The sequence below is a fragment of the Notolepis coatsorum genome (assembly GCF_963971535.1).
Source record: "Notolepis coatsorum genome assembly, chromosome: 9".
In the NCBI taxonomy this organism is placed as follows: domain Eukaryota; kingdom Metazoa; phylum Chordata; class Actinopteri; order Aulopiformes; family Paralepididae; genus Notolepis; species Notolepis coatsorum.
In genome coordinates, this window is record NC_140173.1 from 52,470,440 (window position 1) to 52,491,613 (window position 21,174).

At 40.9% G+C, this 21,174-nt stretch overlaps 1 protein-coding gene across 3 annotated transcripts in view; it reads right to left on the reverse strand.

Annotated features, from left to right (window-relative positions):
• LOC311234953 (CSC1-like protein 2) overlaps positions 1–21,174 on the reverse strand; it is a 132,183-nt gene that overhangs the window by 13,796 nt on the left and 97,213 nt on the right. For all 3 annotated transcript variants that reach the window (XM_084322236.1, XM_084322235.1, XM_084322237.1), the window contains 7 exons: positions 20,232–20,365; positions 19,916–20,053; positions 17,315–17,468; positions 14,390–14,496; positions 13,186–13,272; positions 11,987–12,052; positions 333–495 (listed from right to left, as the gene is read on the reverse strand). In XM_084322236.1, coding sequence (XP_084178362.1) covers positions 333–495; positions 11,987–12,052; positions 13,186–13,272; positions 14,390–14,496; positions 17,315–17,468; positions 19,916–20,053; positions 20,232–20,365 — 849 coding nt within the window. The remainder of the gene's footprint in view (positions 1–332; positions 496–11,986; positions 12,053–13,185; positions 13,273–14,389; positions 14,497–17,314; positions 17,469–19,915; positions 20,054–20,231; positions 20,366–21,174) is intronic.

The window sequence follows — 21,174 nt, forward strand, 5'->3', positions numbered from 1 at the left end:
AAAAGTATTCTGTACTTCTGTATGACAACTATTAAAGAAACTTGAACTTGAAACTTGAAACTATACTATCTGCTGCTAAATAATCTTGCCTATATTACTACCTACTATGCTAACATGTCTTTACTACTATGCATTCAAGACTGTAGCATCCAAGTTCAACACTGTTTGATGAACACTGTCACTCAGCTGCCAGAGTTGGACCCTTCCTGCCGACTTGTTGTATAGAACTCGTTTTGGAAGTCGTTTGGTATAAAAGCGTCAGCTGCTAAATGACTACATGTAAATGGTGAAATCTGAATAACAACAACAACGACAACAACAACAGCACTGACCCTCTTGACGTTCCTGCGTTCGGCAGCAGAGCGGGCCAGACAGAGACGGATCATGTACATCAGCAGGCCGGGGATCCTCAGCAGGTCCATGGCGTTACCGATGAAGGCGGAGGCGATGACGTAGTTGACGAAGAACGCCCCGTTATCAGGCAGGAACACACACCTGCATGAGGGGGGGGGAGAGAGAGAGAGAGAGAGAGAGAGAGAGAGAGAGAGAGAGAGAGAGAGAGAGAGAGAGAGAGAGAGAGAGAGAGAGAACATCCTGCATGTTTAGGTCTGAATGTCACACATGACTCCTTTCAGGTGAAACGCACTTTATTCGTCAATGGAATCTCCAAATATGCAGAGGAGAAGCACATCAAGGAATGTCAGCGTTGGGAGGCTGAAATCTGAATAGTTTCTCAAAAGGCCCAATCCGCAAGCCGAATGTAAACAGATGGGTGGCCTCGCCACAAAAAAATTATGTATGGTATGTTTTCATTCTCTTGTTCGTTGACTGAGCTCTTGATACACTGACACTAGCAACAGGTAATGTAAACATCTTTAGATGCGAACCACCTCTAGGACCAGCAATGTCACTAACTCAGTCAGTCAGTCAGTCAGTCAGTCAGTCAGTCAGTCAGTCAGTCAGTAATTAATTAATTAATTAATTAATTCACTCACACTTAGCCGCTCTGCCCCCTAGTGGCAGCAAGCAAGCAGTTAGGTTGACATCGACCTCACTTTGCACCGTGAAGCTCATGGAAAGAATGTGTTATCACAGTAACGTTAGTACAACTGCAAGACGGCACAGTGACTCCTGTTTACTGTTTACTTAAGTAGCTCAAAAGTCATGGAAAGAATGGCTTATCACAGTGACGTCATAGCAAAGGTAATGCTATCCATTTCAAAGCTTGTGCTATAACAGACTGCTTACTGGCAATAAATAAATGGATGAGTAAGAACTTCCTGAAACTAAACGAGAACAAAACTGAAATTTTTCGGCTCCAAAACTAAAAAAGAAACATTAATAAAGAACCTGGGGGGACTAACCCCTTGGATCAAATCTGAGGTCACTAGTCTTGGGGTTATCATAGATTCAGAACTGAACTTCAATTCTCATATTAGCAAAGTGACGAAAACATCGTTCTTCCATCTCAGAAATATAGCAAAAGTACGACCATTTATTAATCAGAACGATGCTGAGAAGCTAATTCATGCATTCATATCTAGCCGGTTAGACTACTGTAATGCACTTTTCACAGGTCTCCCTAAGAAAACCACAGAGAGGCTTCAGCTAATCCAAAACTCTGCAGCCCGACTGCTAACTAGAACCAAAAGGAGAGAGCACATTAGTCCAGTCCTAGCCGCTTTACACTGGCTTCCTGTAACATTTAGAATTGACTTTAAGGTCCTTCTCCTTACATACAAAGCTCTAAATGGACAGGGACCTAGCTACATCGCCAACACTCTAATAAATTACACACCAGCAAGAACACTGCGATCATCAGCTGCTGGACTACTAGAGGCTCCCAGAAGCAGTCAAAAGAGGATCGGTAATGCAGCCTTTATCAACTATGCCCCAAAACTATGGAACAAACTACCCCAAAACATCAGGGAAGCCAACTCGCTAGACATCTTTAAAAGACAGCTTAAAACCTATCTCTTTGCTCAGGCATTTCACTGATAGATATCTGCTACCACCTAGTGGCAAGAGGAAACATCAGGGATATCCTGACACAACTTGTATTTATTCTTACCCTGCCTACTCTTTTACACTGCCTATCAAATTCATGTGTCGGTTATTGCACTTTTTACTTCTTACTGATGACTATTTTTAAACTGAATCATTTTAAACTATTCTTATTATTTGCTAGATCCAAATGTGAAACACTGATTATTTGTTCATGAATTACAGGAGTATTACTGAATAGAGAGCCTATTAGGATGCTAGATCCTAATGTGAAACACTGTGCTATGCTCGCTCATGCCTGTATTTTTTATGTCCGTTCTATTTTATAATTTTTTTTTACTATTTTTAAACTGAATCATTTTAAACTATTTTTACTATTTGTGTTACTGAAAACTGTAAGCAGAGAGCCTATTGGGATGCTAGATCCTAATGTGAAACACTGATTCTACCTGTCTATCTTTTTATGCTCGCTTATGCCTGTATTTTTTACTGTTGTGAAGCACTTTGAACTGCAACCTCTGTATGAAAAGTGCTATACAAATAAAGTTATTATTATTATAACACCAGAGCTGCTCACCATATCTCTATAACACCAGAGCTGCTCACCATATCTCTATAACACCAGAGCTGCTCACCATATCTCTATAACAGAGCTGCTCACCATATCTCTATAACACCAGAGCTTTTTTTTTTAATACATTTTTTATATATATATATATAAAAGCTGTAGATGTGTTGATTCAGTTTGGCACCACACACTTATGTGAATCTGGGTTTTCTAATCTAGCATACCTGAAAAACAAATACAAAAACAGACTAAATGCTCAGCCACATACCTCATTAGATTTCATTGTGCCATAGATTAAATATTATACCCCTTCTAGCATGATGTCAGGTCAGTAGAATTTTAAAATAAGTCAGTACAAATTAATCAGAATGTTGCTCAATGTTGGGGTTTAAGGTTGAGGGACGGAGGGAGGGGGTAAGAAATGGAGTTTAAAAAGGGGTGAAAAATAGAAAGGAGAGTAGAACATGATTGTTCACTTAAAAGTGTTACAAAATCGTATGTACATATGTTATGAGGTGGTGAGCAACTTAACATTACACTCTGATTATTGCTGTGATGTACTTTTATAATTAAATAAATACATTTCATATACATTTGAAATTCATGGTTTGTTGTGTTCTTTATCAGTAGTTTATAAATGTATGTTATGGCAATTCATGATGTATTTTTGTAAGTTTGGGTCCCGGGGAAACACCAAATTTCTCTTTTGGGTCTCGAGCTGAAAAGGTTTGGGAACCCCTGCTCTATAACATCAGAGCTGCTCACCATATCTCACTAGATGTCCCCCGTGTTAACACTTCCTTTGGTCAATCCTCCTTACAATTTGCTGCTCAAGTTGTGCGTTTTAATTATTTCCCGTACCTCTGTGATGTATGTATCGTCTGTCTCTTTTCTATTTGATCTCATTATTATAATTATTTTGTCCCCTTTCCCTGTTACCCTTCGAGATGCCTTTTTTTCCCCACTCGCCAGGCCGTCATTGTAAATAAGAATTTGTTCTTAATTGATCCGTCAGGTTAAATAAAGGTTAAATCAAATAAATAAAAGTAAATCAAGGATACTGATAACAGTACAACTGCAAGACAGCACAGAATTACTCATCACAGTAATGTTAGTACAACTGCAATACACTCAAAACCTTCTTACCGTCTTCTACTATCATGCACTCCTACTATACTAATACTGTATGTCTTTACTACTATGCACTCAACACTGCAGCACCCAAGTTTCAACACCGTTTCATGAACATTGTTACTCAGCTGATAGAGTTGTACCCTTCCTGCTGAACCTGTCGTACAGAACTTTTAAGTCGCTTTGTATAAAAGCGTCAGCTACGGGGAGCTCCAGTAGCTCACCGCATATCTCGGCGCTATTTCTGCGTCGGGGAAAACCGTGCTGCGTCACGGATCTGGTGGACTCCGAGTTCGATTCCCGGACCCGCCGTGATTTGCCAGAATGTCTTCCCCTGATCTATATCCCGTTTCACCCTGTATCTGTCGGTCATGCTTGACCAGAAAAGCGATAAACGCTAAAAAATAAAGTTTAAAAAAAAAAAAAGCGTCAGCTACATGACTAAATGTAAATGTAAAAGTGTAGCATAGCAATGCTGTTAACCATTTCATGTCGCTTTTTCGTCTGTTTTTGTATAAGTGAATGTTCTTAACCTGTTAAGCCCTACCCCTATTTTCTGAAAATCCACCTAACAATACATACCTAAGTAATTGGATAATTGCTCCACTTATACAAGGTCCATTTGCATGTTCTTGGTATCTAGGGACATCTATGCTGCCCTGTCAAGGCAGACCGCAGTAACTTCCAAACAGTGAAACTGAGAAAAATGGCTTTAAAGTTTTTTGACTTGCCATCCAAAATGTGTTATAGGTAGATAGATGATAGTACCCAGATTTAACATGTATTAATGAAGTAATCTTTAGGCATACAAAAATATGACGTAGTTATTTTAATTAACCCCAAAAAAGCAGATACTGCACTCTGCTGCACGATTTCCCTAAATAATTATACAGGTAATGTACAGGCAAAGTGCAGTAACTTCAAATACAATGTTGTTTTCCCTCCAGCTTTCATAACTTCACCTAGCCATTTTATTTGGATCATCATCATTCCAATATATTCAGGTATTAAATTTCATTTTCAAAATGGCTAGGTTAAGTTATGAAAGTTGGAGGGAAAACAACATTGTATTTGAAGTTACTGCACTTTGCCTGTACATTACCTGTATAATTATTTAAGGAAATCGTGCAGCAGAGTGCAATATCTGCTTTTTTGGAGTTAATTAAAATAATTATGTCATATTTTTGTATGCCTAAAGATTACTTCATTAATACATGTTAAATCTGGGTACCATCATCTATTTACCTATAACACATTTTGGATGGCAAGTCAAAACACTTTAAAGCCATTTTTCACTGTTTGGATGTTACTGCGGTCTGCCTGGGTTTTGAGTGTGATTTTGTAGTTACTGCAGTTTTTAAAACCCCATATCTCCAAAACTGAGCGACATTAACATCTGAAACTTGGTCACAAGATAAAACATTTATTGACAAGGTCAATTTCACTCATAACAAAATTTTTACGTTTTTCAAGTTACTGCGGTTAGCCTTGACAGGGCAGTATGGATCTCATTGAATTTATTCCCAGTGTCAGAAATATTGTGTGTTACTAGGCTTGAGTAAATTGTGATGAAACAAAGGAGAATATAAATTATCATTTTTCTTTGCATCTTTGACAGTGAATAACACCATGCAAAAAATTACCAGACATGAAAAACTGCCACTGAGCTCGTTCAGCACCTTCTTGAGATCATGTGTACAATGAATCTAAGCAATTTAATAAAGGGAAGATGATTAAACAGAATGTTTTGTAGATACAGTACTGAATTCTGCCATCTGGACACATGCCATTTGAAATATTATTATAGAATATAGAATACCAGGCCTATAAATGACATTATAGCCAACTCGCACATCTATTTTGGATCGGATTGCACCGCGGATTGTTGCTAAAAGTTCACAGAAGGTAGAGACACTGGGCACCCAAGTGGCGAACCACGTAACGCGCTGCCCGGACCCGGTGTTCTTTGCCGAATGTCTTCCCCTGCTCTGTCTCCCATTCTCCCCCTCTCTCTACCGGACTGCCCGGTAGTGAAAAACCAATAAAAATCGACCAAAAACATAAAATGTTCCAATCTATGCCAATAACGTTCAGTTTTGTGATAGATAATCCAAAGATATAAAAGAAATTCATACAATTTGTGCAGGAAGCTGGAATAGTCTAGGTACCGGTAATGTCGTTTTTTATTTTATTTCAACGCTCATTGAGAGCTCTGGATGCCCTCTCCTCATACGACTACAAAACGCGTAGCGATGCAAATTCATATTCGCTAAATTATGAACACATTCCATGAACTAAAATCTCACTAATAACACTTTACCCTATTGGTAAACAAACTTATTGTTGAAAATATACACTATGACTGCTGTTTTGACAGGATTAGGGTCTTTACTCTTGGCTACATTTGAAAAAGAAAACGCAACATTATGTCATACAGTCTGGAGAGATTGATTTATGACGTGATGTCATCTGCGGTCCGCCGGCAGACCGCTCGGGCTAAAGAGGTTAGAAGAGTTGCCTCTCTGCTGTCCAGTTCAGCCCCACGGACAGCTCTGAGCCATGGCTCTGCGGTGTATGAAACAGAGATGAGGGAGAGAGAACCCTCTCTGAGCCATGTTTATACTGTAGTTATGTTAGCCTACAAGTATTTGGAGGAGAGAGAGAGAGAGAGACAAAGGGCTCGGCCTCTCGCTCACCTAGGGCATGTGTAATTTAGTTGTTACTTAAGAGTTACGTTGTAACTTATCTTTGTGGTGCAACCGTTTTGATTACGTGCCAAGTATTTAAGTTACTGACATTCCGAGCCGTGTTATACTGTAGCTACGTTAGTTAAGCATCAAGTCCCTGACATTCTGAGCCGTGTTTATACTGTAGCTACAGTACGTTAGCTAAGTATTAGGCCACTGACATTCTGAGCCGTGTTTATACTGTAGCTACAGTACGTTAGCTAAGTATTAGGCCACTGACATTCTGAGCCGTGTTTATACTGTAGCTACAGTACGTTAGCTAAGTATTAGGCCACTGACATTCTGAGCCGTGTTTATACTGTAGCTACAGTACGTTAGCTAAGTATTAGGCCACTGACATTCTGAGCCGTGTTTATACCGTAGCTACGTTAGCTAAGTATTAGGCCACTGACAGTCTGAGTCGTGTTTGAATCGCTATTGTCTATTTGGTGATTTGGAGGAGACAGGCGTGGCACTTTGTGTAAGACCGGTTCAATCCATGCCAGAATGCTTTGCCTCTATGACATTGTGTGTCCTTGTAAATTGATTTAGCCTATTCTGTGGCTGTAAACGGTTTGTTTACATTGGTAATGCTTGTAAACAGTGATTCATGATGGCTTAGGATTCATGATGTCCCATCTACAAACAAACTATTCAATAAAGTATGGAAATATACCCCACATTTATATGGACAGACATGTCAATGTATTCTATCATCATTCATCTTCACCGGGTACACACCATGGTGGAATACAACCCTGTATGGTTTGTATGTTCAATCATTAGCTTGTAGCTAGCAGTGACTATCGGTTTCAATGAAGAATGACACCAATACCAACAAGCGGTTTCCCAGGCCTGGATGACGAATGCGGGAATGACAAGTTCCTGGAGAAGGTTCAAATAAGATTAAAAATTCAAAACGCCAGTATATCCCTTGAACTCAAAGACGATCCTTTTCTGAGAAACCTTACTAATGAAAGGGCCTGACCACGGGGGCAGAAGACAATCATTATAATGTCCTAGTTGTGGCACACAGATAATATCTAGTTATCAGATAAGGAGAAGGCTGTGAACGTGGCCAGTGCAAAAAGGACCACAGGCTGAAATATGGTCTTACTGCTGACTCACAGTAACTTCTGTCTTTTTCATTGATCCATTAAATGATACTGGAACTCAACGGTGTAACTCAATACTTTCTCAAGATTTATCACCAAGAAAGCGGAGCGCGTTGAAACTGATCTGCACTGCTAGCATCGTGTGTCCAGCTGGACACGGCTCGGTTATGAACAGTGACGCGATCTCCTGAAAAGTTAAAGGAATACTCGTTACGAGTGAAACACGTATGCGAAAGATTCTGCTTTTGTCCTTCAGCTACACTTACGAGGATTCCTCCAAATGCACAATGAGTTTACGTTCTTATTTTCGAGTTTTCTATTGTGGCGCGGTGGTTATCACCAGTGCCCTCACAAAAAGAAGGTCCTGGGTTCAAACCCCAGCAGGGGGGCCTTTCTGTGTGGAGTTTACATGTTCTGCCCACGTTTGTGTGGGTTTCCTCTGGGTGCTCCAGTTTCCTCCCACACCATAAAAAGACATGCATGCTACTGTAGGTATATCCTGCCGTTGTCCTTGAGCAAGGTACAGGCATTACAGTACACTGGTACTGGTCCCCAGGCACGGCACTAGGTGTGGTTGCCCACTGCTCCTAAATAGTTAGGATGGGTCAAACGCAGAGGATGAATTTCCCCAAGGGGATTAATATAGGTATAAATTACAACGTAACTAACCTACAAGTAGAATAAATCCCCTACCTTGTGAACCTTTTCAAACTCCATTTCTGCCATATTCTTTGCTCTTTTTAGTTTAACTTTCAGCTTAGATGTAACAACCTTGTCCTTTGATTGACAGGTATTTAGATTCCAAGGGAGTACCATATATACCAATAGTGTTAAAGCTCAAATGTCTGCCTGACACTAAAACCAATGTGTACTCCTCGATGCAAGCTAGCTCATTAGCTTTTGGCTAGCAGTACCCATTGGTTTTCGAATGCTAACAAAGCCAACATAGCTGGTATGTACTCCTCGATGCAAGCTAGCTCATTAGCTTTTAGCTAGCAGTAGTACCCATTGGTTTTGAATGCTAACAAAGCCAACATAGCTGGTATACCAAACCTATACTATGCTCAACGGCATAATACAAGGTTGGGAGAAAAACACCAGAAGCCAGAAAACGAATGCTCACCAAACGGCCATATTTTGCACAAATGCAAAGTTAATATTCACCCGATCATTTGTAAAGTGTACTAATCCCAGTACTGTTTGCACATGGCTTTTTCCCCTCAAATGGAGCTACGTAAATCTGCAACGTGACATGCTTTTGAAGGTGACTTGCCATGCAAAAATTAAGTCATTAGGGAAGCCCCACAGGAACTCCCAGTGTTGGCACAGCGGGTAACCTGAGAACGCAGTCACATATCAGATTGAAGAAACAGTGCAAACAGTGCTAGGATCATAAACATTGCCCTTTAACCGTCTGTAGTGTGGTAGTGAAAGGGTTAACCTTCTGTCGTGTGGTAGTGAAAGGGTTAACAGTCTGCAGTGTGGTAGTGAAAGGGTTAACCGTCTGTAGTGTGGTAGTGAAAGGGGTAACCTTCTGTAGTGTGGTAGTGAAAGGGTTAACCTTCTGTAGTGTGGTTGTGAAAGGGTTACCCTTTGGTAGTGAAAGGGCTAACAGTCTGTGGTAGTTAAAAGGTTAACAGTCTGTAGTGTGGTAGTGAAATGGTTAACCTGTAGTGTGATAGTGAAAGGGTTAACCTTCTGTATTGTGGTTGTGAAATGGTTAACCTGTAGTGTGATAGTGAAAGGGTTAACCTTCTGTATTGTCACAGTGAAAGGGTTAACCATTTTGGTAGTGTGGCAGTGAAAGGGTTAACAAACGGTCCGAGTGAATATTGCAACTCTGCGCTGTCATTACACAAGGTATTGTAATGACAAAAGACTTGTATGTCTTCACGTTGAGTCACGTCCGATGTTTTTTGGCTTATGCCATTTTCTCCCATCCTCATACTATAGGTTAGATTAGATTTGATTAATTTAGATTGATTCAAATGTATTGTCATTATACAGAGTACAACAAAAAGAAGTTTGGCATTCGACCAGAGCAGTAAAGTACAACAGCAATATACAATGTACAGGTGATTAAACTGGGTACAAAATATACAAATTAGTAGTACTGAGTGTAGTGCTAATCAGATGTATGTACAGAGTTGTAGTATATATATGTACAGTGATAAAGGTGTGAAGACAGTATGGCCAGCAGCGTAACTACTAAGAGTAGGATATGTACAGGTATAGCTATAGTATCTACAGATATGTAAAAGCACTATGTGCAGGTAAATACGGACAGGTGTGGATATATATATTATATATATATACATAGACGCCTGCGCAATAGAGCACTCGAAGCATCTGCTCTACCACTATTGAACATGGGGGGGCAAACGTCTGGTTTTGCTACCCCACTTTTTGATCATATGAAAAATATGATATACCCCCCCCCCCCCCCAATATATAAATCTAACCATAACTACGTAATTTCAATCAAATTAATTATACGCAATGACACTTAATAGCAAGTTTTTAAGTTTCCAAAGATTGTGTGACCCCCCACTTTAATGGTTTGATCCAGTGCCCAAGGGCCACGGTTCCTCGGCATGACATATACGACATGTTGGGGGAGGCGGCTTTTTCGAATGCCTCGTTTGTCGTTTCAATGAAAAAAAATTCAGGCTGGATATTGGATAACATTGTGAGGATTATTCTTCTGCGTTTACATCAAAATGGAGCAAATCATTACGTAAGTCGAACACTGTGACTGTATACTAAATGCGCAAACAGATTGAAACTGAATATTTCTCGTATGGTGAGCCTCCGCCTTGTATGGACCTAGCCCCTTCCGTGACTGTGATGCACCGAGTGAATCCACAGTCACTTGCTCCTCAATGGGAAACCAACCTAGATTTACCCTGAAGGACTGGTTCTGGCCGAACCGTTCGTTATACAAGTATCACAGAGACATTACAACGGTGCTCACAGTTGCACGAGGGTTTCGGACAGAGATACGGGATGGTTTGAAAGCTCGGCGTTGCTAATAAACATTTAAAATATGTTTTATAAACTGCTCAACACTGCACCGTTTCCGGCGTTGGGTTGCCTGGTGCGCCTGTGCTGTGATCACCCAACGGCGGAAATAATGCCGTTTTGAGCAGTTTATAAAGAAGCGGAAAATGTTTATTTTGTACATTATCTAACGTTAACACGAACCTAAACTAACTTTAGGTTAGTTGTAACGTTAGTTTAGGTTTGTGTTAACGTTAGATAATGTACAAAATAAACGTTTTCCGCTGCTATAAACGTTGCACTTTTATTTTGAAAACCCCAGAAAGGAAGTCATTATATTTGCTTTACCATCCTGTTCTGTGTTAGCTCCGGTTAGCTCCGAGCGTCCAGTAGTTACTTAGTAGTATATTATCAATACCAGCCATTGGATTACTGTTTTCTAAATTGGGGAGGCTTTTAATCGTCAAGGTAAGAGGATTTTAAGTCATGGTATCCATAAACTTCAATCGGTTCGGATCCTTTGAAGGAATGAGAATATCAACAAACCTGTAGGGAACGTCAGGCTACTGTCCTCCCTCACTTCCAGTGATGAAGCTAAGCTATGCTAACGGAGCGACTGTTCCCAAAGCTAAATGCACGCACAGAGACAAAAAAGGTATGTATCTTCTTGTCTAACTCCAGGGAAGATGTTAAATAAGCTAATTTCCCAAAATGTTGGAGTTTTCCTTTAACATGTTCGATACAAACTGATCTAATGATCATATCACCCACACTAGATTAATCATCTAACGTTGGCCACGGAATTATAAACATCAGATGATAAGTAGTAACTTCTAGAAGCACGTCCATTTGAATTTTTTTTTTATCTCGCACCGATCGCTATCAAACTGTATACAATCATCAATATAATGCATTTAGGGCTATAAATCACGTTCTGCAGAAAGCTGCATAAAACGATAAAAACATACTTATACTTTAGACTGTATTTTAGTATGAATATGTGAATGAAAAAGTATAATGTTGCTACACCCTGAACAATAGATACTTGATGTTGAATGGGCCATAGTAATGTCAATTTAGCAATACAATTTAAAAAGTTATAGCCCTGCAAAGAAGGGGAACTTCTCCATAGACAAATAGAGCTGGCAGAGGATGGTATAATGATGTACATAAGCCTGGCGAAGAAAGTGTTAAATGTAAAAAAATCTGCCCTTGCAAAAAATATATATATGGTTGGGCATACCGGTTAGATTTAGTGTAGAGGTAGAATCTTTGCTCATATTTCCACACATTCTGAAGCCATTTACTACACGTTGTGAATTAATGTTTTTTTTTTTATAATTTTTTTAAACATAACATACATTTCTATAGTATCTGTGGTATTAATTAGTCAAAGTTGTTTTATTGTTGTGGTATTGATTGGTCAAAGGCGTTGTACTTACTCAAATCTCACTTTAGCATAATCCAGGAAGGTCTTGTCAAAAAGCCAGCGAAAGAACACATCCAGACTGCAAGGACAGAAAAGGAAATCATGAACTTGTGACGAAGAAAGAAAAGAGACAATTTCAAAAGAGGTTTTAAAATCGTTTGGAATGATTATGTGGAATAACTAACGTTACATAATTTTTTATTTTTTTTTATTTATCTTTTCCCCCCTCCTTTTTCCTCCGATTTTCTCCCATCCCAATGTTAGTCGTTATGCCAATTCCCAATCCCCTTCCTGGTCGCTGCGCACTTACCCCCCACAGTCGGTCTGGGAGAGTGGAGGCTACCACGTGCTTCCTCCGACACACGTCCAGCCAATCAACCGCTTTTTTTCACCTGGCAGCGCGGATTCTCACTGAGAGGGCGTAGCGTGTGGAAGGATCACACTATCCCACTTAGATCCTATCCGCGCTTAGCAGGCGCCCCGACCAAACTGTAGGAGTCGCTGTTTACAACGACCCGGACCCACCCCGCCATGCTCCTCCCACCCTCTAATACTGCCAATTGTATTAGTGTGAACGGCCAGCCAAGCTGGTGACAACCCCGGAGCTGTGAGCTGGATTCGAACAGGCGAATCCAGGCGCTCCGGGGTTGGTGACGAACGCAATCTCCGTTACGCGACCTGACCGCCAACGTTACATCATTTTAAGCTACTATGTGTAAGATTGAAGTCCCTTCTGGGTTCAAGACCCTGATGCGAAGCAGATAAAACATTAATCGTTTGACAGAAAATGTTTTTATCAAGGGATAATTCAACCTCTACTATATATAGGAATCTATATAGGATTTTTGAGCTCTCATTATTAAAATCAAATGTAATGTAGGGAAAATGTGCCATGTTTCTAGTTCAGCCAAGTGTCCGTCCGCAGTAACCTGTGGTTTTGGCACAAGGTGTCGCAAGATAATTTGATTGAAAATCAACAAAAATCAACCAGACTTTGCGACCGCGGAGCGATATGATTATGATGTCAAATCAGCAGGTCTGTTAATCAGAGATAACACAAGGCTTAATGAGCTCACTGACCGATACAGGATAGAGTATTCACCAGGAGCAGTACCGCTGCTACTAATGCAGAACTCCTAGGTAATAACCTCTATGAATTCCCCTGGGAGGACTGTACCACAGGCACAGAGATGTGAACAGAGGGTGCAGTACCTGCTGAGACCTAGAGAGGGCAGCAGCAGAACCATGAAGATTAGGAAGGTGTAGCATTTATGCATAGTGGTCCTGTTCTCTCCTGACCTGTATGATCAACACAAAGAGAAACATGTCACACATGGAAATAAAGAAACAAAAACACAAACAGCCTGTGTGCGTGTGCATGTGTGTGTGTGAGCCCTCGTACTGTGGGCCGGTATCTCTGCTTCCCCAATTAAAAAAAAATATTAGAAAAAGTATTTGTACAAAGACTTGTTAACTTTATTGATAAATACAACTTATTGAGTGACCACCAGTATGGATTTCAAGTTAATCGGTCCACCTCACTAGCAGTAATGGTACTAGTAGAGAATAAATCAACCGCAATAGACAATAAGGAATACTGGGTACAGTGGATGTATTTATAGATCTCAAAAAAGCGTTCGATACCATTGATCACGGTTTACTAATGAAGCTAGAAAGATATGGTATTAGAGGATATATGGTATTAGAGGGCTAATATACTATTGGTTGGGTACAGTACCTTGAGAACAGATGTCAGAATGTTCAAGTAAATCATTTTGATTCAGGACTTAGGAAGGTCAACCGTGGGTCCCTGCAAAACTCGTTGCTGGGTCCTAAACTCTTTGCACTCTATACAAACAATATTTGTAAGGTGTCCAAAACTGTTCCATTTTGTTCCATTTGTTTATGACGCCATTTTATTTTGCTTGGGGAAAAACCTGAAAAGAACTTTTGGATACGGTTGAGGGGTAATTGAAAACCACAAAGAAGTGGTTTGACGCCAGTACATTTAATCTAAGAAAAACTAAATGTATTGCGTTTGGAAATCAATTGTGAAGTAACAATTATTATTAATGATGTAGAACTGAAAGAGTGTCTGAAAACTACTTCTTGGGAGCGGAAATAAGACCATAAACTCTGTTGGAAACATATCCATTATTTCCCCCTTCGGTCAGAGAATATTATGTTTGCTTCGTTTTTATTTCTGATCAAATATTAGCGATCCACTTTCATGCATAACCTTACGGTCCATTTGTTGTTGTATAAAAAGTAAAAACAGAAAAACAGAAAACCATCTACTGTGTGCCGAGGGCGCAGACACCCTGAAGAGATCATTCAATTACATTACATTCCACCCGCCCACCCGCCCAGACAAACACATAAACAACACACTCCGCTGGGAGCAGAAGGGGCGTACCGGGTCCAGTGGGCCTCGAAGAAGGCAGAGTAGTACACAATGGTGGGGAGCAGGGCGGAGAACGCCCACAGCAGCAGGGTGGGGAAGAACTGGGTGAGGATGGGGTTCTGGAGGAACGGAGAACAGAGAGGCTCAGAGACGCTGGACAGACAGTTTCCAGAGGGCGGGGAAAGAAAGACGATTAAAAACCCAGGGCACTTGGGAGGGAACACGCCAACATTTGGGGAAATTAGCTCACCGTCTTCTCCAGAGAGAGAGACAAGAAGATAGATACCAGTCTCCTCTCTGTGCGTTCAGTAGAAAGCCATCTGGCTGCATGTTAGCCTAGCTTAGCACAAATGAATGGAAGCGAACATGGCCGGTTAGCCTTCGGGAGAGGTGTTAGTTGGACAATGCCTAGGCTAACCAGTCATGTCTGCTTCCATTCATTGTGCTAAGCTAGGCTAACATGCAGCCAGATAGCTTTCTACTCAACGCACAGAGAGGAAACTGGTATTTATCTTCTTGTCTCTCTTGGCGTGTTCTTTTAAATAATATTAGAAGTTTGATATTGCATGGGGCCTAAGGGAGAGGCTGTGCCTGGACATGGTCTCTGCTCGGGGCATCACAATCTGATTCCTGGGAGTGCCCCTTATAACATATAAAGACTTCTGGTACAAGTAGTTTGGGGTCATATGTTGATGTCTAAAATATACATGAATCATTAGCCTGGGGGTCACACGCTAAACGATATGATCCGGTTCCCCCGTTAAGAGACGTCCACTGTGTTTCAAAGAAGTCAAACGTAAAGTCAAAGATTTCAGAGGGGTTACACATAGTTTGATATTCTAGTAGTGGAGGAACCGCTCCTGATACGAACACCTGGTTAAAACAGTATTCATCATGGGTACATCTCTAGGTTAAAACAGTATTCAGCATCATGGGTACATCTCTAGGTTAAAACAGTATTCATCATGGGTACATCTCTAGGTTAAAACAGTATTCAGCATCATGGGTACATCTCTAGGTTAAAACAGTATTCATCATCATGGGTACATCTCTAGGTTAAAACAGTATTCATCATCATGGGTACATCTCTAGGTTAAAACAGTATTCAGCATCATGGGTACATCTCTAGGTTAAAACTGTATTCAGCATCATGGGTACATCTCTAGGTTAAAACAGTATTCAGCATCATGGGTACATCTCTAGGTTAAAACAGTATTCATCATCATGGGTACATCTCTAGGTTAAAACAGTATTCATCATCATGGGTACATCTCTAGGTTAAAACAGTATTCAGCATCATGGGTACATCTCTAGGTTAAAACAGTATTCATCATGGGTACATATCTAGGTTAAAACAGTATTCAGCATCATGGGTACATCTCTAGGTTAAAACAGTATTCATCATCATGGGTACATCTCTAGGTTAAAACAGTATTCATCATCATGGGTACATCTCTAGGTTAAAACAGTATTCAGCATCATGGGTACATCTCTAGGTTAAAACTGTATTCAGCATCATGGGTACATCTCTAGGTTAAAACAGTATTCAGCATCATGGGTACATCTCTAGGTTAAAACAGTATTCATCATCATGGGTACATCTCTAGGTTAAAACAGTATTCATCATCATGGGTACATCTCTAGGTTAAAACAGTATTCAGCATCATGGGTACATCTCTAGGTTAAAACAGTATTCATCATCATGGGTACATCTCTAGGTTAAAACAGTATTCAGCATCATGGGTACATCTCTAGGTTAAAACAGTATTCAGCATCATGGGTACATCTCTAGGTTAAAACAGTATTCAGCATCATGGGTACATCTCTAGGTTAAAACAGTATTCAGCATCATGGGTACATCTCTAGGTTAAAACAGTATTCACCATCATGGGTACATCTCTAGGTTAAAACAGTATCCATCATGGTTACATCTCTAGGTTAAAACAGTATCCATCATGGGTACATCTCTAGGTTAAAACAGTATTCATCATCATGGGTACATCTCTAGGTTAAAACAGTATTCATCATCATGGGTACATCTCTAGGTTAAAACAGTATTCAGCATCATGGGTACATCTCTAGGTTAAAACAGTATTCAGCATCATGGGTACATCTCTAGGTTAAAACAGTATTCAGCATCATGGGTACATCTCTAGGTTAAAACAGTATTCAGCATCATGGGTACATCTCTAGGTTAAAACAGTATTCAGCATCACGGGTACATCTCTAGGTTAAAACAGTATTCAGCATCATGGGTACATCTCTAGGTTAAAACAGTATTCAGCATCATGGGTACATCTCTAGGTTAAAACAGTATTCAGCATCATGGGTACATCTCTAGGTTAAAACAGTATTCAGCATCATGGGTACATCTCTATGTTAAAACAGTATTCATCATCATGGGTACATCTCTAGGTTAAAACAGTATTCAGCATCATGGGTACATCTCTAGGTTAAAACAGTATTCATCATCATGGGTACATCTCTAGGTTAAAACAGTATCCATCATGGTTACATCTCTAGGTTTGAAAAGGGTAACCACTGCGCTCAGACAGGTGCGTAGTCCAATATTAATTATGCAAAAAAAGGGAGGTAGGGACCGCACTCTGAATATCGTTGTTTTTTATTTTCAAAGGACACAAAACGTTTTCAGCCATCCGGCCTTCATCAGACACACTGATGAAGGCCGGATGGCTGAAAACGTTTTGTGTCCTTTGAAAATAAAAAACAACGATATTCAGAGTGCGGTCCCTACCTCCCTTTTTTTACATCTCTAGGTTAAAACAGTATCCATCATGGGTACATCTCTAGGGTGAACAGTATTCATCACGGGTACATCTCTAGGTTAAAACAGTATCCAGCATCATGGGTACATCTCTAGGTTAAAACGGTATTCATCATGGGTACATCCCTATGGTAAAAAGGGGAGGCACTAACGTTTAAGTACTCCACAGGCTTGGTGACGTTGAACTTGTCCATGGTGGAGATGATGATGGCGGGGGTGGTGAGGAAGAAGAGCAGGAGGAAGAGGACACAGTTGATGATGAAGCAGCGCAGCCACCAGGAGACGCCGCCCACAGACAGATGCTCCCTGCGGGCACAAGGCAGAGAGGACTGGGTACTGGGGGATATCTCAGCGCTACTTTCCTCCATCAGTCTCAGTTACCTACTCTTGTTCAAAAATAGATGTTCTTGTTTGGCTACTTGGACACTTGATCCAACAGTGTTTCCTCTAAGATAGAGGTGTAGCAGCGGAGGACAACTTTTAGATCAGATTCTGATTTATTTGTCATTATACAGTACAAACTAAAATATATGTGGCATCTAACCAAATTAAACCGAGTGCAAATGTAACAGTAAAGTGCAATAGCAATATACAATGCACAGGTGATTAAACTGGAGTATATATAAATACTAGGGATGTGCGATATTATCGGCCTACCGATATTATCGGCCAATATTGGCATAAAAATGTGATATCGGAAAATATCGGTATCGATTTAAAAAAGAAGAAAAAAAAAAGTATATATATATATTTTTTTTTACATTTATTTAACCTTTATTTACCCAGGCAAGCAAGTAAGAACAAATTATTATTTTATTTATTGTCAAAGTATGCATAATGTTGTGTTAATTACACAACAAGAGATATGTAATGTTAATTACCTGAAATTATTCCGTTTTTTTTGGGGGGAAACCCTGCATACATCGGTATCGATTGATATCGGTATCGGAAATTAAGAGTTGGACAATATCGGTATAGGTAAAAAAGCCAATATCGAGCATCCCTAATAAATACTACTGAGTAATAATGCTATCAGATGCATGTAGATTAGATTAAAATGTATTATTATTATTATACAGAACAATTACAGTACAACAAAAAACTTTTTAATCTGGTAACTTCAGGAAGAGAAGTGATGAAGGCTAAACGCAGATACACACTCTAATGAAGGCTTTCTAATCTGGTAACTTCAGGAAGAGAAGTGATGAAGGCTAAACGCAGATACACACTCTAAATTAAGGCTTTCTAATCTGGTAACTTCAGGAAGTCCCATCCTGTTTCTCTTGTTTAGTTTTTCACCATTTTTAAATAGAAGCTATTATGGGTTTGAATTGTATTCAGTTGTTTTGCATAAGTGAATGAAAAACTCTGCTATACTAGCTCTACTGCATTTCTTATTTAATAATAAATAAATGGAAAAAGAAAGTGTTACAAAGTGAAGGAACAGCATTAGTGACTTTTTTCCAACTAGGCCAAGAAACGGTAGGACACCAAGAGATCACCTGTGGCTACAGACACACAGCTGGCTGGTAAGAGATACTGACACACATAACCTGGTTCATAACCCGCTCATCGGGGGGGGGGGGGGGGGAGAGAGAGAGAGAGAGAGAGAGAGGAGATACACACAACACACACAGAAAGACAGAGAGAGAGACACGTACAAACAGACAGAGAGAGAGACACACATAAGATAGACAGAAAGATACACACATGAGGAGAGTGAGAGAAAGAGATACACACCGAGACAGACAGAGAGAGACACGTACAAACAGACAGAGACACACACATTAAGATAGACAGAAAGATACACACATATATATGAGAGAGAGGAGAGAGAGAGAGAGAGAGAGATACACACAGAGACAGACAGACAGACAGACACACACAGAGAGAGAGTGACAGAGAGAGTGACAGAGAGAGAGACACGTACACACACACAGAGAGACGCACACACAGAAAGAGAGAGAGGAGATACACACAACACACACACAGAAAGACAGAGAGTGACAGAGAGAGACACGTACACACAGACAGAGAGAGAGACACACATATTAAGATAGACAGAAAGATACACACATGATGAGAGAGAGAAAGAGATACACACAGAGACAGACAGACACACACAGAGAGACACACACACAGACAAACACAAAGACAGAGAGAGTGACAGAGAGAGAGACACGTACACACACACAGAGACACACACAGAAAGAGAGAGAGTGACAGAGAGACACACACACACACACACACACACACAGGAAGACGGAGAGAAAGTGACAGAGAGACACACATATCGAGAGACAGAAAGATAGACACACATGAGGAGAGAGACAGAGATAGAGAGACAGAGAGAAAAGCAGGACAAGAGATAGAGAGAGAAAGGGAGCAGTCTCTGGAAAGTAAGGCTGTCCCCGAAGCCTGTTTTTGGGATTCGAACTTCGTCAGGGTTTTTCTAACGCAAGGGCATTCACCCCCCCCTTGTCACCTAATTATTATATATATTTTTTACAATAATATAATAAAAAAGAAATCCCTTGCATTTCAATGAGCTCCACTAATAGCTTCAGACTGGATTTTAACAGGATTTCCTTCCTAATGGCTGTCATGTCTTTTAGAGGCTTCAACCCCCCCCAACCCGCCACGCTAATGACCGTCGCACATGGAAGCCCCTCTGACCCACGTCCTCCAGGGCGGCTCCTCACTCGCTCCCACGCCGCTCGGCCCTATGGCACAGTGAGGGGTGTTCTTCTTACCAGTAGACGTTCTGCGGGTCGGGGGCGTAGCTGACGGTCCAGTTGTGCGCGTGGAGGGTGTTGCTGAACGCCGACGACCTGGGCTCCCGGCGACAGTGGCAGCCCTGACACTTGCAGGCGTTATAGTCCTTCAGGATGCTGACGACGGGACGGCGTTCCGTCCAACGGAGACACAAAGGAAACAAAGAGCAGAGGGGACACAGGGTCAAGGAGCGGACGAGATTCTGAAAGGGATTATTTTGACATTTTGGGGGGGAAAGTTTCTTCATTTCTCTCTCGGCTCTCGCTAGAAATGGCAGCGAGCTAACACACTCACATGGCGGTCATGGACTCGTTCTGGAAGGTAACGAAGGCCATTCCCAGAGGTTTGCTGTTGACCTTCTCCCTCTCCTTCTTGTACTCCTCCTTCAGCTTGGCCTCCAGCTTGGTGTAGTAGCACACGGCCTCCTCCTGAGAGAGGGGAAGACCGTCGTCAGGATGACTCCTTTTTTGTTTTTTACAATATCATCCAGTGTTGTAGTACTCCAGTCCGAGTCCTGGACTGATCTTCAGGACTCGCGACTCGCCTTGGACTTGAGCACTGATGACTCAGGCCCTAACCATTTGGCATAATATATTGATGGCTATATTAATACCGTAACATTATTTAATTTTGTGCAAGGGCAGACACGTGTGTTCCACCTTACATGCGGATTCACGTCGATACGCTCATGTTCAGTACTTACTGTAAGATGCCTAAAGTAATACTGCAGGTGGAAAGAAATGCGATAATGGGATGCGTGCGAAGGGACAAGCGGGGTAGTTTCATGACTGTATTATTAAAGTGCTGGGCTTTGTGCCAATGTTACGAATGGTGACTTCTTTTATAAATGGTAATTGGGGACCATCTTTATATAACGCTTTTATCCAAAGCACTTTACGACTTACACTTCGCATTCACACATTCACTCACACACCGATGGCGGAGGCAACCATGCAAGGCGTCAACCTGCTCATCAGGAGCAGTTAGGGGTTAAGTGTCTTGCTCAAGGACACTTCGACACACTGTGGGAAGGAGCCGGAATCAAACCGGGAACCGTATGATTACCAGACGACTGCTCTACCTCCTGAGCCACTGTCGCCCACCTTTTTATTTATAGATCTGGTCGCGGTTGCCGTTTTTTCCTAGTACTATTCAGAATTGCATGGTGATCTTGATATACTACTGGCTTGAGCCTTTATTCGCCACGTTTTCTATGAGAGCCAAGTGACATATCTAT